Genomic DNA, 16,380 nt, shown 5'->3' with positions numbered 1-16,380 from the left:
CTTATCAAAACAGGAGAAGACGGGATTCTGACTATTTTTCTGGGTTGTTCATCAGAATTGATCTAGAAAAACAGCAATCTCTAGAACATGACTTCCTGTGTACTTGTTGTGAAGTGGATACTACAGGTATTAATATAGCTGCTTGCTTCCTTTTGAATGTTAGACACTTGAATCAGATCCTCCCCTGGGTCTCAGCAATGTTTCCAGTTTGCATGGACATTTCTCTTGTTTTCAGAAAGGAACTTCCCTGCAGTAATGACTCATGTTAAATTAGGATGAAGCACTGCAAATGCCAGTCAGGAGCAAAAGTGGGACAACACACAAGGTGAAGCTGTTTTGCACTGCCACAGCAGGACAATGAAAAAATAGGCAAATAAACACATCGTTCTCAGGGATTAGTAAAAAAAAAAAAAAAAAAAAAAACAAAAACCAAAAAAAACCCAAAAAACACTCAAATGGAAGAGTGAAGGTTTCTCTAACAGGCACCTGTCTTTCTTGCCTTACATAAGGTAGGAGCACCCCAGTTACAGCAGCAGTAAACACCCAAACACTGCCTTCACAGGTGAACCCTGGTGCTCACCAGCCTCATGCCCCAGACAGACAGGGACAGGACACATGCCAGATGGGTCTGAGGTTTAGGGAAAATGCACTATGCTTGTTCAAAGAGTAAGATAAGAAAACAAACTCCCCCAGACCTTCTGGATTGCTGTATCTCTGTTAAAACGCAGGAGTTTTTCTCATTGAATCCTGCAGGAACCAGCAAGCAGCAGCTTGCATATTTCATTTCTGAGGTTAGGCAATTTGATGGGCTCACAGAAAGGGTGCTCTGACTTGCACAGTTATAAAACAACACACATAGGCAGCCTCTGTTTGCCTACAGCACTGCAGAATACCTCCACTTCACTTCCCAAACTGTGTAAACCTCTATCTGAATCAGCATGGACACATGGGCATGGGAACAAAAACTGAGAACCACTGGCATCTTATAGCAGCTGCAGCACACTCTAAATTCCCACACAGTGCTGAGTTCTCCTTTCAGGTGAAGTCTGTTTCCCTCTCATCAGTGGCTCTAAATGTGGAATTGAAGATGAGAGAATTAGGAGATTTTCAGTCATTGTGCTAGCTAGCAGTAGGATCCAAGTTTACTCCTGTCTCGATTCCACACAAGAATACAGATATGATTGATTAAACCTTTCCTACAAACCCAAGCCTGTTTTTTAAGTGCATGAAATAGTTTGAACCAGATGTCTTGCTACTTTGTACTACAACATTTTCACTGTCATTTTGCTCTCAGGGCAAAATATGTACAGCCTGGGGGAAAAAGAAAACCTTGGCAAAACTGTGCTTTGAAAAAAGACATAAGGATTATCTTGAGAACTTTCCTTGTGCCCACTCTGCCCTAGAAAAGTTACTATTGCTAAAACGTACAAAAAATTACTTTAATAAATCCAGAACTTTCCATGTGCCCACTCTACCCTAAAAAAGTTATTATTACTAAAACATAAAAGAAATTACCTTCATAAATCCACTGCTGCAGGCATTTCATATACAGTAACAACAGAGCTGCAAAACCGAGCTGGGCAGAAAAATACCAAGAAAAGTCCTGCTGCCTCCATATCATTGCCACTGGCTTGTATAGATGAAAAACTGGTTTAACAAAAATTTGAGTCATCAGACCAGAAAGACTACACCAAAACATACAGGCTACAGAAGCTCTGTGGCATAGGGTCCTGATCAAGCATGAGTGCTTGACCTTGTTGTGGAAATAGTAATCCTCAAAGGGAAAAGGTATAGAAACCAAGTTAATTCCTAAGGCTACTGCAGAATAAAGCGTCTCCTGCTACTTGAAACTCTACTTCCAGATCCCTCAAATAATCAGGAGACTCAACTGAAGGAAAAGATGACCAGGCTGTATTTATGCTTTCAAAACTTTGAGCTGGGGATGTCTCCCTACACCCTCTGCAATTAAAAAAAAAGGCCAAACAGAAACAAGGACCCTGATATTTCTAGAAGAGTGATGAAATCCTCATTCCAGGGAGTGTTGAATAATTCATGAAATCTCCACCAACAGCCCATATCTACTTGATGGGAAAACAAATCTGGCTGACTCTGCACAAGTCAGAAGTCAGTCAGGGTCTTGAAATAATCCAGCTGCTAAGGTTGTTTTTGAAGACTTTCTTTATTAAAAAATATCTTTTATTTGGACAGGCAGACACAGAATGCAGAAATTTTTTTGGGGTGGCACATAGCTGAGCTTCTCTTAGGCAGTTTAAATGGTAAACGAACAAACTTCTAGAAAAATGAGGTTATTACAAATAATTTGATATGTGCCTGTCAATTGACAAAGCACATCTTAAGATCTGGGAAAACTCTGAATAAATCAGAGAAAGCAAACAATCTTTGAGAAGAAATAAATAAAATTCAACCCCAGTTCTCTCTGAAGAAGCTTGACTCTCAGTCTACTTCTCCTCCTTCTTTTTTTCTGCCTTTTTATTTAAAATTTCAAATGCAACTCCTACTCCTATTATTGAGTTTTTTGCCCTAAAGTTTTCCAACTGATGTTGCCAGGACTTCCATCACTGTCAGTACAATGTGCTGCATTGTGGTTGCTAGCCTTGAGAACGCCATGGCAGCCATTTCAGGTGTTGATGGTACTGGTCTCTAAAAGCAGACAACAGAAGTCACTGCTGGGCACAGAACTAAGCCTGGAGTGAAAATGCTGCCCACATCACCGTGTCCACTGGTCCAGTCAAAGAGCACCTTCAGGCAATTCAAAATACAGCTCACCACCCCCAACCACAGAAGGGGCCGTAAGTCATGATATTTTCTCTCAATCTGTTTGCTTGAAAACAACCCTGCCTTGGTTTCAGACTGAATGTTTCAGCAACAAAATTATAAAGATGGAATCAACAATCATCTTCAGTTTCCCAGCTACCTCAAAAGACAAGTACAAAAGAATGCAGGAGAACAGAAAACCAAACTTAAAAGATTTCAGGTTTTACCTCATCTTGCTGTGAGTTTAGTAGCTGCAGCTTCATGTGTTTCATGTAAGCCATAGTAATGGGCATGTTGTAATCAATCATACTGGTCACCAAAGTTGGAGGTTTTCCATTATCTGCAAAAAAATAGTTATTAAGCATTATATGTTAGTAGTGGAAGCTATGTCAGCCTACTCTGCAGTCAAAGTCAGACTGTTATGTCATTTAGCTCTGACTTCTGCATTTTCAATCACTTGTAGGCTGTACAAATGGAAGTCTCCCAAAGAAAAAGGAAAACCAAGATCAAACCCTGAAAACTGATGAGTTCTTCTATCCTAAATGACTACAGCCCACATACCCTATCTATTCCTTACGCTAAAGCTCCCATACAAACATTTCCATAGCAAAATAAATTACTTCCTCCAGATAAAATCATCTTTCTATTGGGGGTGCAGATGGCATTACACTCCATCCCTAAGTGAAAGAAGATTCACTACCTTCCAGCTTAAGTAAATGAGATGATCTGACTTATTGAACTGTTACAGTCTACCAAATTTATATGAACCCTCACTTAAGCTGGGAAAATATAAATGGGTATTAGAAATAAAATTACTCTACATCCCACTATTTGACACTAAAACTACCTTTATGATCCGCTCCATCTGGGTTTAAATGCATTCTTTTCTGGCACTCTGAGCAGCTCATTAGAAATCGTGTCACCGCTTCTCTCGGTAGGAAGGCATAGGTCTCTGAAATCTGAAATTAATAACAAAATATAGGTGTTATTATGTAAGCTGATTGAACATGATTTAACGGACCTGATCATCATATTTCCAAATAAGGCACATTACCTTTTAATGCCAGGAAGCACAATGAAAGCATGTTCTGCATACTGTGCAGGATTTCAAGAAACATCTCTCCAATCTGCCTACTTGTCATCTAATGGCTACTAACAGTTGGAACTGAACAAAATTCCACTTACATCCAAAGGGGAGTTGTTTTCTGTTTACAATTAATTTCAAATTCCTTTCAACAAAAATATTCATACATAACAGGTATCCCATTGTGAAATGGTATCAAAAAAAGCTGAAGAGGGATCTTTTTTGAATAGCCAATGCCAAAAATAAAAGTACTTGTCTTATGTGTTTTTGGTGGGGTTTTTTTTGTAACAATACATAGACAGATATAGGACCCGATGTATTAGCAGCAATGAAGGTTGCCTTACTATTTTAACCTTGTACTTGAATTTTTTGTGAAAACATTCTTCTAAATCTTGTGGTTTTGTACTTTGGAGTACCTACACTATTTTTACTAATAGTTAAAGAATTTGTGAACCAGTTGGTTTTAGAGACTCTGCATTACCTGGCAATACCTTGAAACAACAGATTTTAGTTGTTCCCTGGTTTCAACAAAATCCTTGTTTCTAACCACATCCTCACAAGCAGGCACCAGAGGGATTTTTTTCTCTTTTGAAAGGGAGAGGAGGAAGCAGTTGCTACCGGTTCTGAAGATTGCATTCCCCTCACCCCAAAGGATGCATCTGTCTTTATAGATATCTTGCCTTGCTGAAAAGGACCCAGAGGTTGGTGCCAAGCTGAAAATGAGCTAACAGCATACTCTCTGATCACAGACAACTACATCTCATACTGGCTACTTTAAGTGTATAGCCAGCAGATCAAGAAAAATTATTATCCCTCTCTACTCAGTGGTGGTAGAAAAGCAGCTGGAAAAATGCGCCCAGGTTTCCCCTCACAGTTCACAGTTCCCCTCCATACTTCAAGAAGGCTGCTAAGAAGCAGGAGATGGCTCTGAGCACGACCATCATAGTAGCTGGACCCTAAAAGAAACCTTGAAGGAAAGGTTGAGGGAGATAAATTTCTTTCATGTAGGTTATGAGGCCACGAAAAATCTAACTGCAGCCTACCACTGCCTGAAAGGGAGTTTAAAATGTGGAGAAAAGAACTCTTTATAGTGTATAACCAGGGACAACACCAGCAGTGTCTTGGGACATTCAAAACCAGACATCAGCAGAAACTGTTACACTCCAGTGCACTGGAGCAGCTTTACCAGATGGGTGGAGTTTGGTGAAAACATCCGAACTTGGATGTTTTCAAGCCAATAAAAGGCAAATTCATAGCTTTTCTGTGATTCCTTATGTATGCTGATGTATGTACACCAAACAGTGCAAGTATTGTAATGGATCTCTAGCCTCTTTTTTTCCCAACTATGGTAGCTATCTTACTATGGAGATAATCCTTAAAGAAAGATCAAGTTCCAGCAAGAGAGATTAAGACAGTGAGTTGTTAATCTGCTTGTACTCTCCTACTGTAAAACCTACAGCAAAATTTGATTTCCTTGATTTCAAGCACTATGCTGAGATGCAAGTCTCAGTAGGGAGTGAAGAAGAATGGAGATGGTGTGTATGAAAGTGTGGCTACAGAAAGGAAAAGATCACTATTTCACTGGATGTAAATGGGATGACATATTGTCCAAATCACTTCTGCCCCTCACAGGGGTGCTAAGAGAAAGAGGAATGGTCAGTTTTAGCTTTCTCACACTCTTCCACTTGGCTTATCACCTACTGTTTTGAATCTTACATTTCCTAAAACTCCGTGGACCAAATTAATCAGTAGTGGCATATTTGAAAATAGGTGGAGTTTAAATCAGTCTTTGTTGACATGATGTCTGTTACATCAATACACAGAAATTATGCATTATAAAAGGGGAATGCAAAATATACCATCATGTTTATAACGTTGGTTTTTAGGCTGTTTATTGTTGTTGATTTTTTATATAACGGAAACCTTATTGGGGAGGGAGAAGAGAATAAGTATAAAAGCAAACATTGTTCTGTGATGAAAATTGGCAAAGATTTTTTTCTGGGCCTGAAACAACTTTTCTGAATATTAAGGCACTAAATGAAGCCACTTTTGAATGGGAGGTCCTAATAAAAATATATTTTTAGATTATTTTTCCCTGTTTTTTATACCCACAGAACAGATGCTTATTTACCTTTCTAAACACTGGTTATACTTATGCTTTATGGCAATTTAAAAAAGAACCTAAAATCAGCTAGAATTTGGAAAAATCAGAAAGTGCACATACACAGCAACCTCTCTTTTATAACGTTTAACATGTCCAGCACAGTATTGAAATTAATGGTGCTTACCAATGGATTCATTAGTCCCCTGCATTTGATAGGAACGCTCCATTTATTCTAATTAAGCATCTCTGTCAAAATTCCAGTTCTGCTCAAACAAGATGAAATTCCTCCATGGAGAGAAAGTGAGCTAAGGCCCAGATTCGATAGGTATGCTCCACTGACTATAAGGGAACTGGGTTTTATAACTAAATTTGTCCACAGAGCAGATGCTCATGTCTCCAACCTCCCACTGTAACATGGTTTTAAGGATGTCCTTCCCTAAATAACTCCAGATTTTACCAACTTCCTCCCCTATTCATTTTATAATTTGAGATATAATCACTGACATTCCTAGACTTCAGCCTGTATAAACTGGAATAACACAACAGGAATCACATTAAAAGAGATACATAAGGAGCATAAATCACAACATTCCTTATTCTTGTTGCCTGAATATATAGAAAAGAAAGGTCTCTCCAACTTTCACTGCCAGAAAGATTATGAATTGTCTCCCCCCAACCGCAGTTTCACATCCCCAGCAGTGCATCACCTTGTTTGCCTTTAATCTCTACTTTATAAGATGCAGATAGCCACTTGCTTGTTCTGGCCAAGCTCTGAACCAGCTGAAGCCAAGAAATGCTCAACCAAATTAGCACAAGACTGAAACATAAAATGCTGTATTTCAGCTCTCAGTAGAGTTTACCAGGCTGTGCACAAGACTGGACTGATGTAATTCATGGAGCTGGCTTGCATGTGAGTGTTTCAGAGCACAACGTGGAGGCCTGTGACACCTTCTAAGTAATTATACAGAAATACCTGAGTAGTCTGATTTCATCAGGAAAAATTGCTTCAGTCCTTTATTCTATCCAAAAGAAGGAACTAATGACTCCGTCCTTGCTGTATCCTCTCACTGCCTTCAGTGGCCCAGCTCCTAGCCCTCTTCTCAAACCTATTAGCTAATAAAATATATAGCCAGACCATCTTTTTCAGTGATGTGTTATAAAAAACAATATTGGTTTATTGTAAATTCATGCCAAAAAAAATTAAAATATGCACACGCTTCTACATTTTAAGAAAAAATAAAGCTAGAAAAAAAGAAGTGGGGGATATTGCATTATTTACATCCATACTCTAACAAATCAGACTGGCATAATTTTGGCACGACTTACGAGACACTTCTCATGCACATGCCTATTCCAATCAAAGACCAATGAGTGCTGATTTACCATATTGATAAAATTACTTGGATTGATTTAAAAAAATAATCGTAAGTATACTTTTCTCAAATATATAAGCTCTAGAAATATACTTATGGGATTCCTTACTCTTACTAGTGTTTTTATTGCACATTAGTGTATCTTCTGCTGCTTGTAGAGATGTGTTATCTCATAACTGGGTGAATTCTGTATCATGGAGAAATCAGAAAAACAGCAGATTACAGCAGATTTATGTTTAGGTATTGTGTACTAGGTATAGCTATTATAGCTCTATGCTTTTTTACATTGCAAAGATATATGAAAAAGAAACATGAACATATGAAGAAGATATAAAGAAGTTCCAGAGCATTAAGCAAAAGCTGAAAAAATTATATGGGGTATGTTCTAGCCTCAGAAATTATAGTATAAGAAGTGAGCATTTCCTAACAATACAGTCCATGCACATCTAAATATATTTGATTTTAACTGAATTGAGAGGAAAATGAGTTGACTTCAGTAGCTTCAGAATCAAAGCTTTTATGATCTTACTTCTCCATTAACAAAAAGTCTGTGATATATTTTGACATACATGACTGCATCCAAAATATTGCCCAGCAATGAAGGCTTGTCTAGCCTTGTTTATTGGATCCCATGAAGAGCACAACTAGTACAGGCAAGTAATCCAGTACCTGAGCATGTAATCTGATTTACACTCGAGCTAAGCAATGAATGTCCTAATTGTCTGTGAGAAGCCTACTGCATTCCTAGTGCATCATGACAGGCAGGGAAAACAAGCAAAGTCTCCTTTATGCTCTCCCATACTCAGATGATTTAAGTGCAGGATGTTATGATGATGTAGCTTCCAGAGCTAAATTTTTGCTTGGAAAATTAACAAGTCCTAAACTGAAAGGCAGATTTTAGGACACATATGGCAGAGTAGGAAAGACAAGTGTGAGGAGAGGGAGTGAAATTTTGCAAGAGAACCTATTAACCTCTAAAGAATTAACATGGAGGATGTATGTGTTGTCTGGAAGATACAACATGTGAGAATAGATTTTGCGTGTGTGTTTGTAATTTTTTAATAATTAAGGAGGGTAAAGGGCGGAAAAGAGGACCAAAAGAAGACTCCAGGAAGAGAGAGAGAGAAAGATAGGGATAGAGTGAAGATGGTAATCCATCCTGGGCCCACAGCCATCAAACCAGGTGGCAGAAATTGGTTTCTTGATGACAGGAGGGCGAGCCAGCCAAGGGAAGCCCTCTCCTTTCCTCAGCAAGAGGTCAGAATAGAGGGCTGACAAAGGAAATCAGATCTATCACTGCTCGAGTTTTATCAAGAGCTCGCTACCCTGCTACACTGTGGGAAATGCTGTTCCCTCATGTGCTAAACTTGCACTTCACAGCTCCCTTCCCTTCTCTCCCCATATAGCAGAAGTTGCTTTCAGTGAGGGAAGCACTGGGAAACACCTGCTAGTGGGACAATTGCCAGGACACTGAACACTCACCCTTTGCAAAGACGCAGGAACAAGCTCATAGAGTAAAAGTGCACGAGGCTTGGCTGTTTTGCCATGCACACAAGAGTGGTGTGGATGGAGAATTTAAGAGTGCTAAGGCCCTGCACAAAACTCAAGTTCTTCCTCTTCTCCAATGACAAGGTCTGTCCTGTACAGAAACCAGCCAAAGCCCCAAACCTACTTTAGCCCTGTTTGATTAGAAAGGAGATGATATCTCACAGTGCAACCTGTCAATAAAATTACTCCCTAAGGAAAACACAGTCTGTGTGATGTTCACAAGGTACTCACAAGCACATTCTTGTTTTGGGAGGGAAAAAGAGTAACCCCTTGTTTCTCAGTCTCGGAAAAGTTTTTCTTAGGCTGACAGGAGAGATGGGAAGCTACTCAAAATCTTGATCCATATCAAGAAACATTTATCACTGAAACAGCTGGATGAGGCACAAGACCCCAGATATTCCCCTACATCTAAAAGACTCCTGTTAATGTCTCAGATGTTATACATTTATGTACTACCTATCTGATGAGAGTCTTGTCTCAAGCTACTTTCCCTTGACACATTAGCATCTCCCCCATGTTTTACAAGCCTGCTTCTTCCAGCTCATCAGCCCAGTAGCTCTATTTTCATTCTTGGGTTGGGTGTCTTATTAACAAACCAATTTCACCTGCTGAGACATGACAACCCTCACTCACAATTCAAGTTCACTGCTCTAATGTTTCAAGGTTTTACACGGAGACTCACAGGCTCAACAGACAGATATTAAATCATCCTTCATAGTTAAAACATTCAAGTAGAATATGTACATAGAATTAAAGGTGCATAAGGTAGTTACAAAACTTACACACAGCTTTCAGCCAGATGATGCACTTAGTTGTGGCAAAATGTCCAGATATAACATAGAAAGGTGAGGCACCTCCTCAATTGTTTAAATGAATGAAAATCTAACACCTTTTTTAAGGATATTTAAACAAAGTAAAGGAAAATCAAATCTATTTTGAAATATAAGGCTTAATCACTTCATCTGGCCCGACACTACCTATAGCTGACTGTGAGAGGTAACACAGATGTTTTAGGTCACCAGCTTTATCACAGACCATTTGCACTTCTTGAAAAGTGTAATAAGGCTATTTTTTCCTGGTTTGCACTGAATCACAGAGTTGTCCTGACAGCTTGAGCCTGTTGCATTATGCTGCTACTGTAGCCACAAGTTTTACCAGTTACTCCCACCTCTGATATACCCCTCAGCACTTGTATTTAAGTTGTAGGCACAGATGAATAGTTTAAATCAAGAAGTGTAGTTCCACAAAGGCACAGAAAGCCTGCTATGCACTTGTTGCATGCCTTTCCCAAATACACCAGATGGATTCTTTTCCTGAACGCTTCTCTCCTATGCGTCCCCATACCCAGTTTGATGCCACAGTTCTACTTTCAGAGTGGGATGCCTATACAAAAATAACTCCCCGAGAACACAGAGTGAAAAGTACTACCCCGAAGCAAAGGAGCTTCCTCGCTAGGAGCTCTAGCGGAGATACCCCTGTGAGATCCCGGTACTTTCTCCAGACAACATTGCCTGCATCAGCATTTCACTCCACCTCCCGTGAGGTTCAGCAGAGGACCTAGGGGAATACAGGACAAGCATGGACCTCTTTGGGCACCGCTGCTTTCCCCTGCCCTGAGGAACATGCTCTTTTCACCTTCCGCATCTTCCTAGTCACCTGTGCCCCTGCTGAGCAGCCGACTCGGCCAGGCCTCGGGTCACATATCCTGCCTTTGTGAGAGAATTATCTCCCAGATCAAGACCCTCAATGTTTTCCCTATTTGTAAACTTCCCTGGGAACTGGGAAAATAGCTGAGATTAAAAGCACCACATTAATTATTCCTTCAGTTTGGCATACTTCGGATATGATTTAAAGTTCTTGGTTTCATATTACATATATAAGCCACATCTGGGTTATTTGCTGGTATAGATCTACCTAAAGTTATGCTGGCAAGGAACACAGCACATCAATCTTACCTTGTATACAAGTCAGGCACCCAAAATGAACAAAAACCTGCCAGTTAAATAGGACACTCCTCTGTTTTGTGTATTTTCAAGGTTACTCTCCCTCATCATACACACAGAGTTTATACAATTCTCTTTCTGTCTTATAGTATGCAAAGGAGAAGAGAATGGGACCTTATTCTAAAGTTAAATATTGAAGGAGAGATACTTTCCTCATTTATCTAGAGGGTTTGTGCCAAAAATCCTAAAGTTTGAGCTTGGTACATTGCTGCCCCAATTAAAATGGAAAGGCGCTTTCCAGTACTCTACTCTTTAAGAGGTCTCAAGTACCACATCCTATTTATCTTCCTGCACAGTGCTGGTGTAGGAAGTTCCACACAAATCAATCAGTTGTAAAAATATCATGCATTTCCACGCAGTTAACATAAACAAGGCAGTGCAGATTCCCTGAGTTTGTCAAGTGCTCTGAACCATTTTTAGAGAGACATTCTGATGTATTTTAGCACTCCAGCACCCAGGGTGAATCTATCAAAAATTAAAAAGACTCTAGCTATACCAAATTTGTTACTCTATGTAAATGCAGACAGTAGTTAATTAAGTCACCTTTGACAATTTCATTACCCTTCCAATCATTCCTGAGCATATTCAAAACTTTGAGCATGTTCACTGTTGAAAATGAGGCTCACAAAGACATAAGCAAATTAATTACTTAAAATCCATATGTAGCAATTCTCAAGGGCTGTGCCATTAATTTTTCAGGAATACTTAGGTACTAAAAATCCAAGACAGTATTTATGAACTTCAGAAGTTCAGGAATTTTGTCCCAAAAACTGGTGTTTTGTCCTTGTAATTTCTCTGTTAAAAGGTTTTGGTTATCCAGTGAGAGAACAGAAGCAACGTGACCATATGCCAGGGGTAAATTACAGATAGCAATTGTAGCATTCAGTTTGTGAACCACATCTCCTATAACAGTTCTTCACTCAAACCATTTGGAGAATACTTATGCGTGATTAATACATGCAGAGTTCTCAGGGATGATTCACTTCTGACATGTGAATAAAGAAACAAGACTAAATTAATCTCGTTCCAGATTCACTTAATGAAATTAAACCCCGCCAAAGTACTTCAGTTTGATTTATAAAGCTTTTAGAGTATCAAGTTTTGGGAGACAGTTACCTGAGATATTACCCTTTTCCTCCTTGCAGTGCCACAGAGGAGGTAGATACTGCAGGGCTTCCTGGAACAGACTGACACTACAACTCTTAATTTTTAGTAAAGGCATTTTCATGGACAGGTGCAGTAAAGGAGCATGAGTTTCCCCAGATGGTCTGGTAGAGTTTGATGCCTGTTTATTTAACCAAATTCTTATGACAGAATAGAGAGCAAGAATTGAAATTTGTTTCTTCTGGAGTCTTTTTACGTTTTTTTTTTAATCAATGGAAGTCTTTCAAAATTATATATAAGAATCCTGTCACTGGGAAAGTCAACTCAATACCCTTGATAAAGTAATATACAATTAAATGAATGCACAAATACTGCAGACTGACAATGACAAAAACTTACATTTGGGCATCCTCAGCAATGCAACAGGAGCATGTCTCAATTGCAATAAAAGCTGACAATAGATGAAACTACTGTGTAGGCTACTGAATCTGCACAAATAGTGCTTCTCGCTGAAGTTACACTAGTCTTTCATGCTATTCACAATAAACAAATTTCTTATCTGACCTGCAATCATGGGATTCTTACAGTAGTAAATATTATACTTGGCACACATTTGTGGGATGATGACTTGAAGTATTGTATTTATAGTTGGCAGCATTCCCTATAGCTGCATATTATTCTAAGACGTTTGTGACCTATACCTTTGAACAGCCTACTGAGGTAAAACAAAATAAAAAGAGAAAGGTCAATGGAAAATATCACTTTTCTAATGCTTTCTGAAAGAAAAGACGAAGTATCAAAATGGCTGAGGTGCCAGATGAAAATTAATTTAGAGAGTTTGCGTTAGTTCACCCTGAAATAACACTTCAAGCCTTACAAAAGCATACCCAGATGAAAGATGTCTTCATATGTCTATCTTAAGGTCAATACCTCTGGGAACAAATGATAAGAAATTTTGCCAAGAGCTTATCCCACAACAAACCGTCTGAAATAGCCTATAAATAAAATATCTGTGAAAGGATTCACAGATACAGAGAAAAGATTGCTATATGGGTGAAAAAAACAGTAATGGAAAAACAGATGTTTCTTCCAGCCAAAATTCAATCAGAAACCTGGAGCTTCCCCATAGTCTGGTGATCTCTGATGAAAACCAGCTGCAGACATAACCGCAGGCTGGTTTTAAGATGAACTGTGTTCGAGGTGATAGGTCACCTGAGAGCCCTGCCCACAGATCCCTGCCAGCCTCATCCCACTGGGACCAGAGGGAGAGGTGCCTTGGATGCCCTGCAGTCTGGCCAAGGGTGTGTGATGGACCCTGGCTGGGCACCCCTGTCCTGCCACCCTGGGGGAGCCCCTGGTTCTTCAGCAGCTGGAAACAGCTGGGCAGGTGGGTCAGGATCAACCTCTGAGTGTGCCTGGCACTATCACAGCCACATGGAAAGTTGGTCACCCAAATCCAGGCAAGACCATGCATTTTAAGCACCTTAGGAAAGTGCAGCAAATGTTTCATTAGTTCTCCATGAGACAATAAAGTGTTATATTTGTGTCACTAACCACAAAAGCCATTTATAGCTATTTTAAGACTGTACTGATGCAATTAAAATTTTACAAATAATATTTTCTCTCTACTCAGCCAGTGTATGCAGGTATGGGAGGTTTCCCCTCAACACTTTCCTTCTTGTACCTAATGGTTTTCCAGCCCTTTGAATTTAGGACGTTTACAAGTTTTCATACCATTAAACCACTAGGTATTACTTTGTCTGTGGCAATAAACTATTAGGCATCTTCATTTATATGCTGAAATACAGCAATCCGTTTAGCCAAGTTGTGGCAATACCTTCTAAGTCTTCTTTAACACTTCATCCATTTAAAGGCAATTAATTAATACAGAGCTATTAGAAAAATTGTGAAACCATTATAGAAATAGCAAATTCTCTTCTTGTACCAATGAGAGAATCTCTAGAGAAGTCAGTGGATGTGGCCCTTATTACATAGCAAATGTGATTTCTAAACAATATGTTTTCATGCACTAATGAAACATCTCTGAAATCAGTTTGAGAATGAGGGTGTCAGTAGTAATCTAATTGGAAAAAAAACCCCACAAATGTCATGCCATGTGACTAAACCCAAATAACTCACATTTTTAGAGACTCATGTTCACTTTAAGCTTTTTTTTTTTTTTAGCTTTTTTTTTTTTTTTTTTTTTTTTTTACTTACTGCTTTATACGTTCTCTTTTGTCCAGCATGTTTTCTGATTTGTTCTCCATTGGGCCCAGTTTCAACATGCATGGAATAAATAATGTCAAAGAAATCTTCTACGACGGCCACCCGCCGTAAAGACAGCTTCTCATCTACACCTACTCCATCCTGAAAAGAAAAAAAAAAAGAGAGAACAGAAAAAGTAAGGGAGATAAGATGAATAGATAAATCATGATAACCATGAGACACATTGTCCTTTTTTAGAAGGGAGTTAAAGACCCATCAATATCTGAAGATCACCCACCCTGCAAATAACAGACACAGTATTGTAAAGGAAAGCTGCGTGATCAGAAGGATCACATAGATCCTTGCAAGCAGCCCATTTTGCCAAACCAGGGCATTTGGCCTCTAGATAGGAAGTGATCTTCCACTTCAGTATTTAAAAAACAAAACAAAAAGTATCAGTGCTTCTTCCTCCAAATGCACAAACATGATTCAAAGGCAGAAGTCCCAACCACACAGCGCAAAAATGCATTATGTGGTTGTTCGTAAGGATGCAACAGCTCTTTTATTCTCTCATTCCCTTCCCAGTAAATCTGTGCCTAGCATTTCATAAAGGTGTTTAATAAAAGTTTTTAATTCAAAGAGCTGACTGTAATTATGAATATGAAAGAAGTTGTTGTAAACTATTTGCACCTGCAAAAATTGTTGAAGACATACTATATGAAGACATACAATATGAGGAAAAGAAAGGGATGTTATAAATATTTTCTACTTTTGCACACAGATGTCCAGTTGGAAGAAGTGGAAAAGTGAGAACCTAGCATTTGATTTTCAAAAGTGATAGTGTCATGGTAGCTAAAGATTTCTGAAAAGAAACAGTCCTCAACATCTCTGAAATAATCCAGTGCAGCTCAGCTCCTGCCTTTCTAACAGAACCATTCATATTAGGTTTTGTTTGTTTTCCAGCTGCCTATGGACTCAGTTCTAATGAAGTAGCAGGAACTTGGACTCTTGTTTTTCCAGAATAAATACCTATCAAGCAGGCTGCAGTTTGTAATACAACACCAGTATATGAAGAATAAAATAAGAATGGCCAATTCACTTATACTCCAACACTGTATTCAAATTTAGAGCTTTGGAGGCAGCAGTATAACCTAACATTCATTGTGTATTTTAAGCAATAACTGTGTTCCAAACTGAATATATTTTATAATATCATTACTGCTCGCTTAATTCATGCCACAACAAAACTGATTTACATGGGCATTTCTATAACAAAACACATGCAATTACAGCTGCAGTGACCAAATAAAGACAAAGATGAGAAATTAAAAAGTAATAATTATGTATGACTCCCACTTGCTGTCCCCCGATGATAACTTCTCGCTAACCCACTCCACTAAGTTTGCTGTATGTGGACAAACATGATTCATTTTTCTCACTCCCCCTATTTTTATTCCAGCCCACTTCAATTTTTTCATCTATTTCAGAGAAAGAACACAAATAATCCCAATGGCTCCAAAGAACCACCCAGGGTGACACAGAGGAGCTATGACACATGCCTAGTAGCAATGGAGAAAATGTCAATGCCTTTAGAGCGTAACCTTCTACATGTGCATTATTCCAAGTGATAGTGGGTTAGGAGGTGTTGATACACTACCAGCCAGACAGGTTACACCCTGTCCTGCTCTAGTATGCCCCACCCCACAGAGGTCCCTGCCCAAAGCTACCTGGTCTCTTCCATTGTGTTCTTTATCCCCAGGAGACAGCTGGACCTGGGCAGAACCCTGGAACATGTGTGAAGAGAGAACAGCCACAGTTCTGATGGAAAGGACAGTGTTGAGGATTCAGGGTGGAAGAACATAAGGAATTTGCAGGGCAATCTCCAGCCCAGGTTAAAGCCTCCTCCCTCTGCTGGGAACAGTTGCTCTGAGAAAGGTGCAAACCTCCCAACCCATGATCAGTCACCGACCACCAGCTCAAAAACCTTGTGGCACTGTGACAGGTTTTCATTTAAGCATCATTAAGAATTAGTTTGGTACTATCCACCACCATGGCCTACTATTTTTTTTTTTTAAATGCTTTAGAGATAAGCCCAACATAAAATTCAGATCTTTTCAGCTTTAATCTTTAGGGGAATTCACATGTGAGCCCTGTAGGGGGGCCCATCTTCAATCATTATTTTCT

General features: G+C 39.2%; 1 protein-coding gene across 3 annotated transcripts in view; it reads right to left on the bottom strand.

Annotated features, from left to right (window-relative positions):
• The window catches only part of NOL4 (nucleolar protein 4), a 190,175-nt gene that overhangs the window by 139,899 nt on the left and 33,896 nt on the right, over positions 1-16,380 (bottom strand). For all 3 annotated transcript variants that reach the window (XM_066181863.1, XM_066181880.1, XM_066181872.1), the window contains exons 2-4: positions 14,209-14,358; positions 3,623-3,734; positions 3,003-3,115 (exon numbers count right to left, since the gene is read on the bottom strand). In XM_066181863.1, coding sequence (XP_066037960.1) covers positions 3,003-3,115; positions 3,623-3,734; positions 14,209-14,358 — 375 coding nt within the window. The remainder of the gene's footprint in view (positions 1-3,002; positions 3,116-3,622; positions 3,735-14,208; positions 14,359-16,380) is intronic.

Source organism: Chamaea fasciata, unplaced genomic scaffold (assembly GCF_029207755.1).
Source record: "Chamaea fasciata isolate MVZ Bird 193981 ecotype frontalis unplaced genomic scaffold, bChaFas1.0.hap1 SCAF_1, whole genome shotgun sequence".
Lineage (NCBI taxonomy): Eukaryota > Metazoa > Chordata > Aves > Passeriformes > Sylviidae > Chamaea > Chamaea fasciata.
Note: the sequence above shows the minus strand (reverse complement) of the source record. Positions and strands in the feature narration are given on the sequence as shown.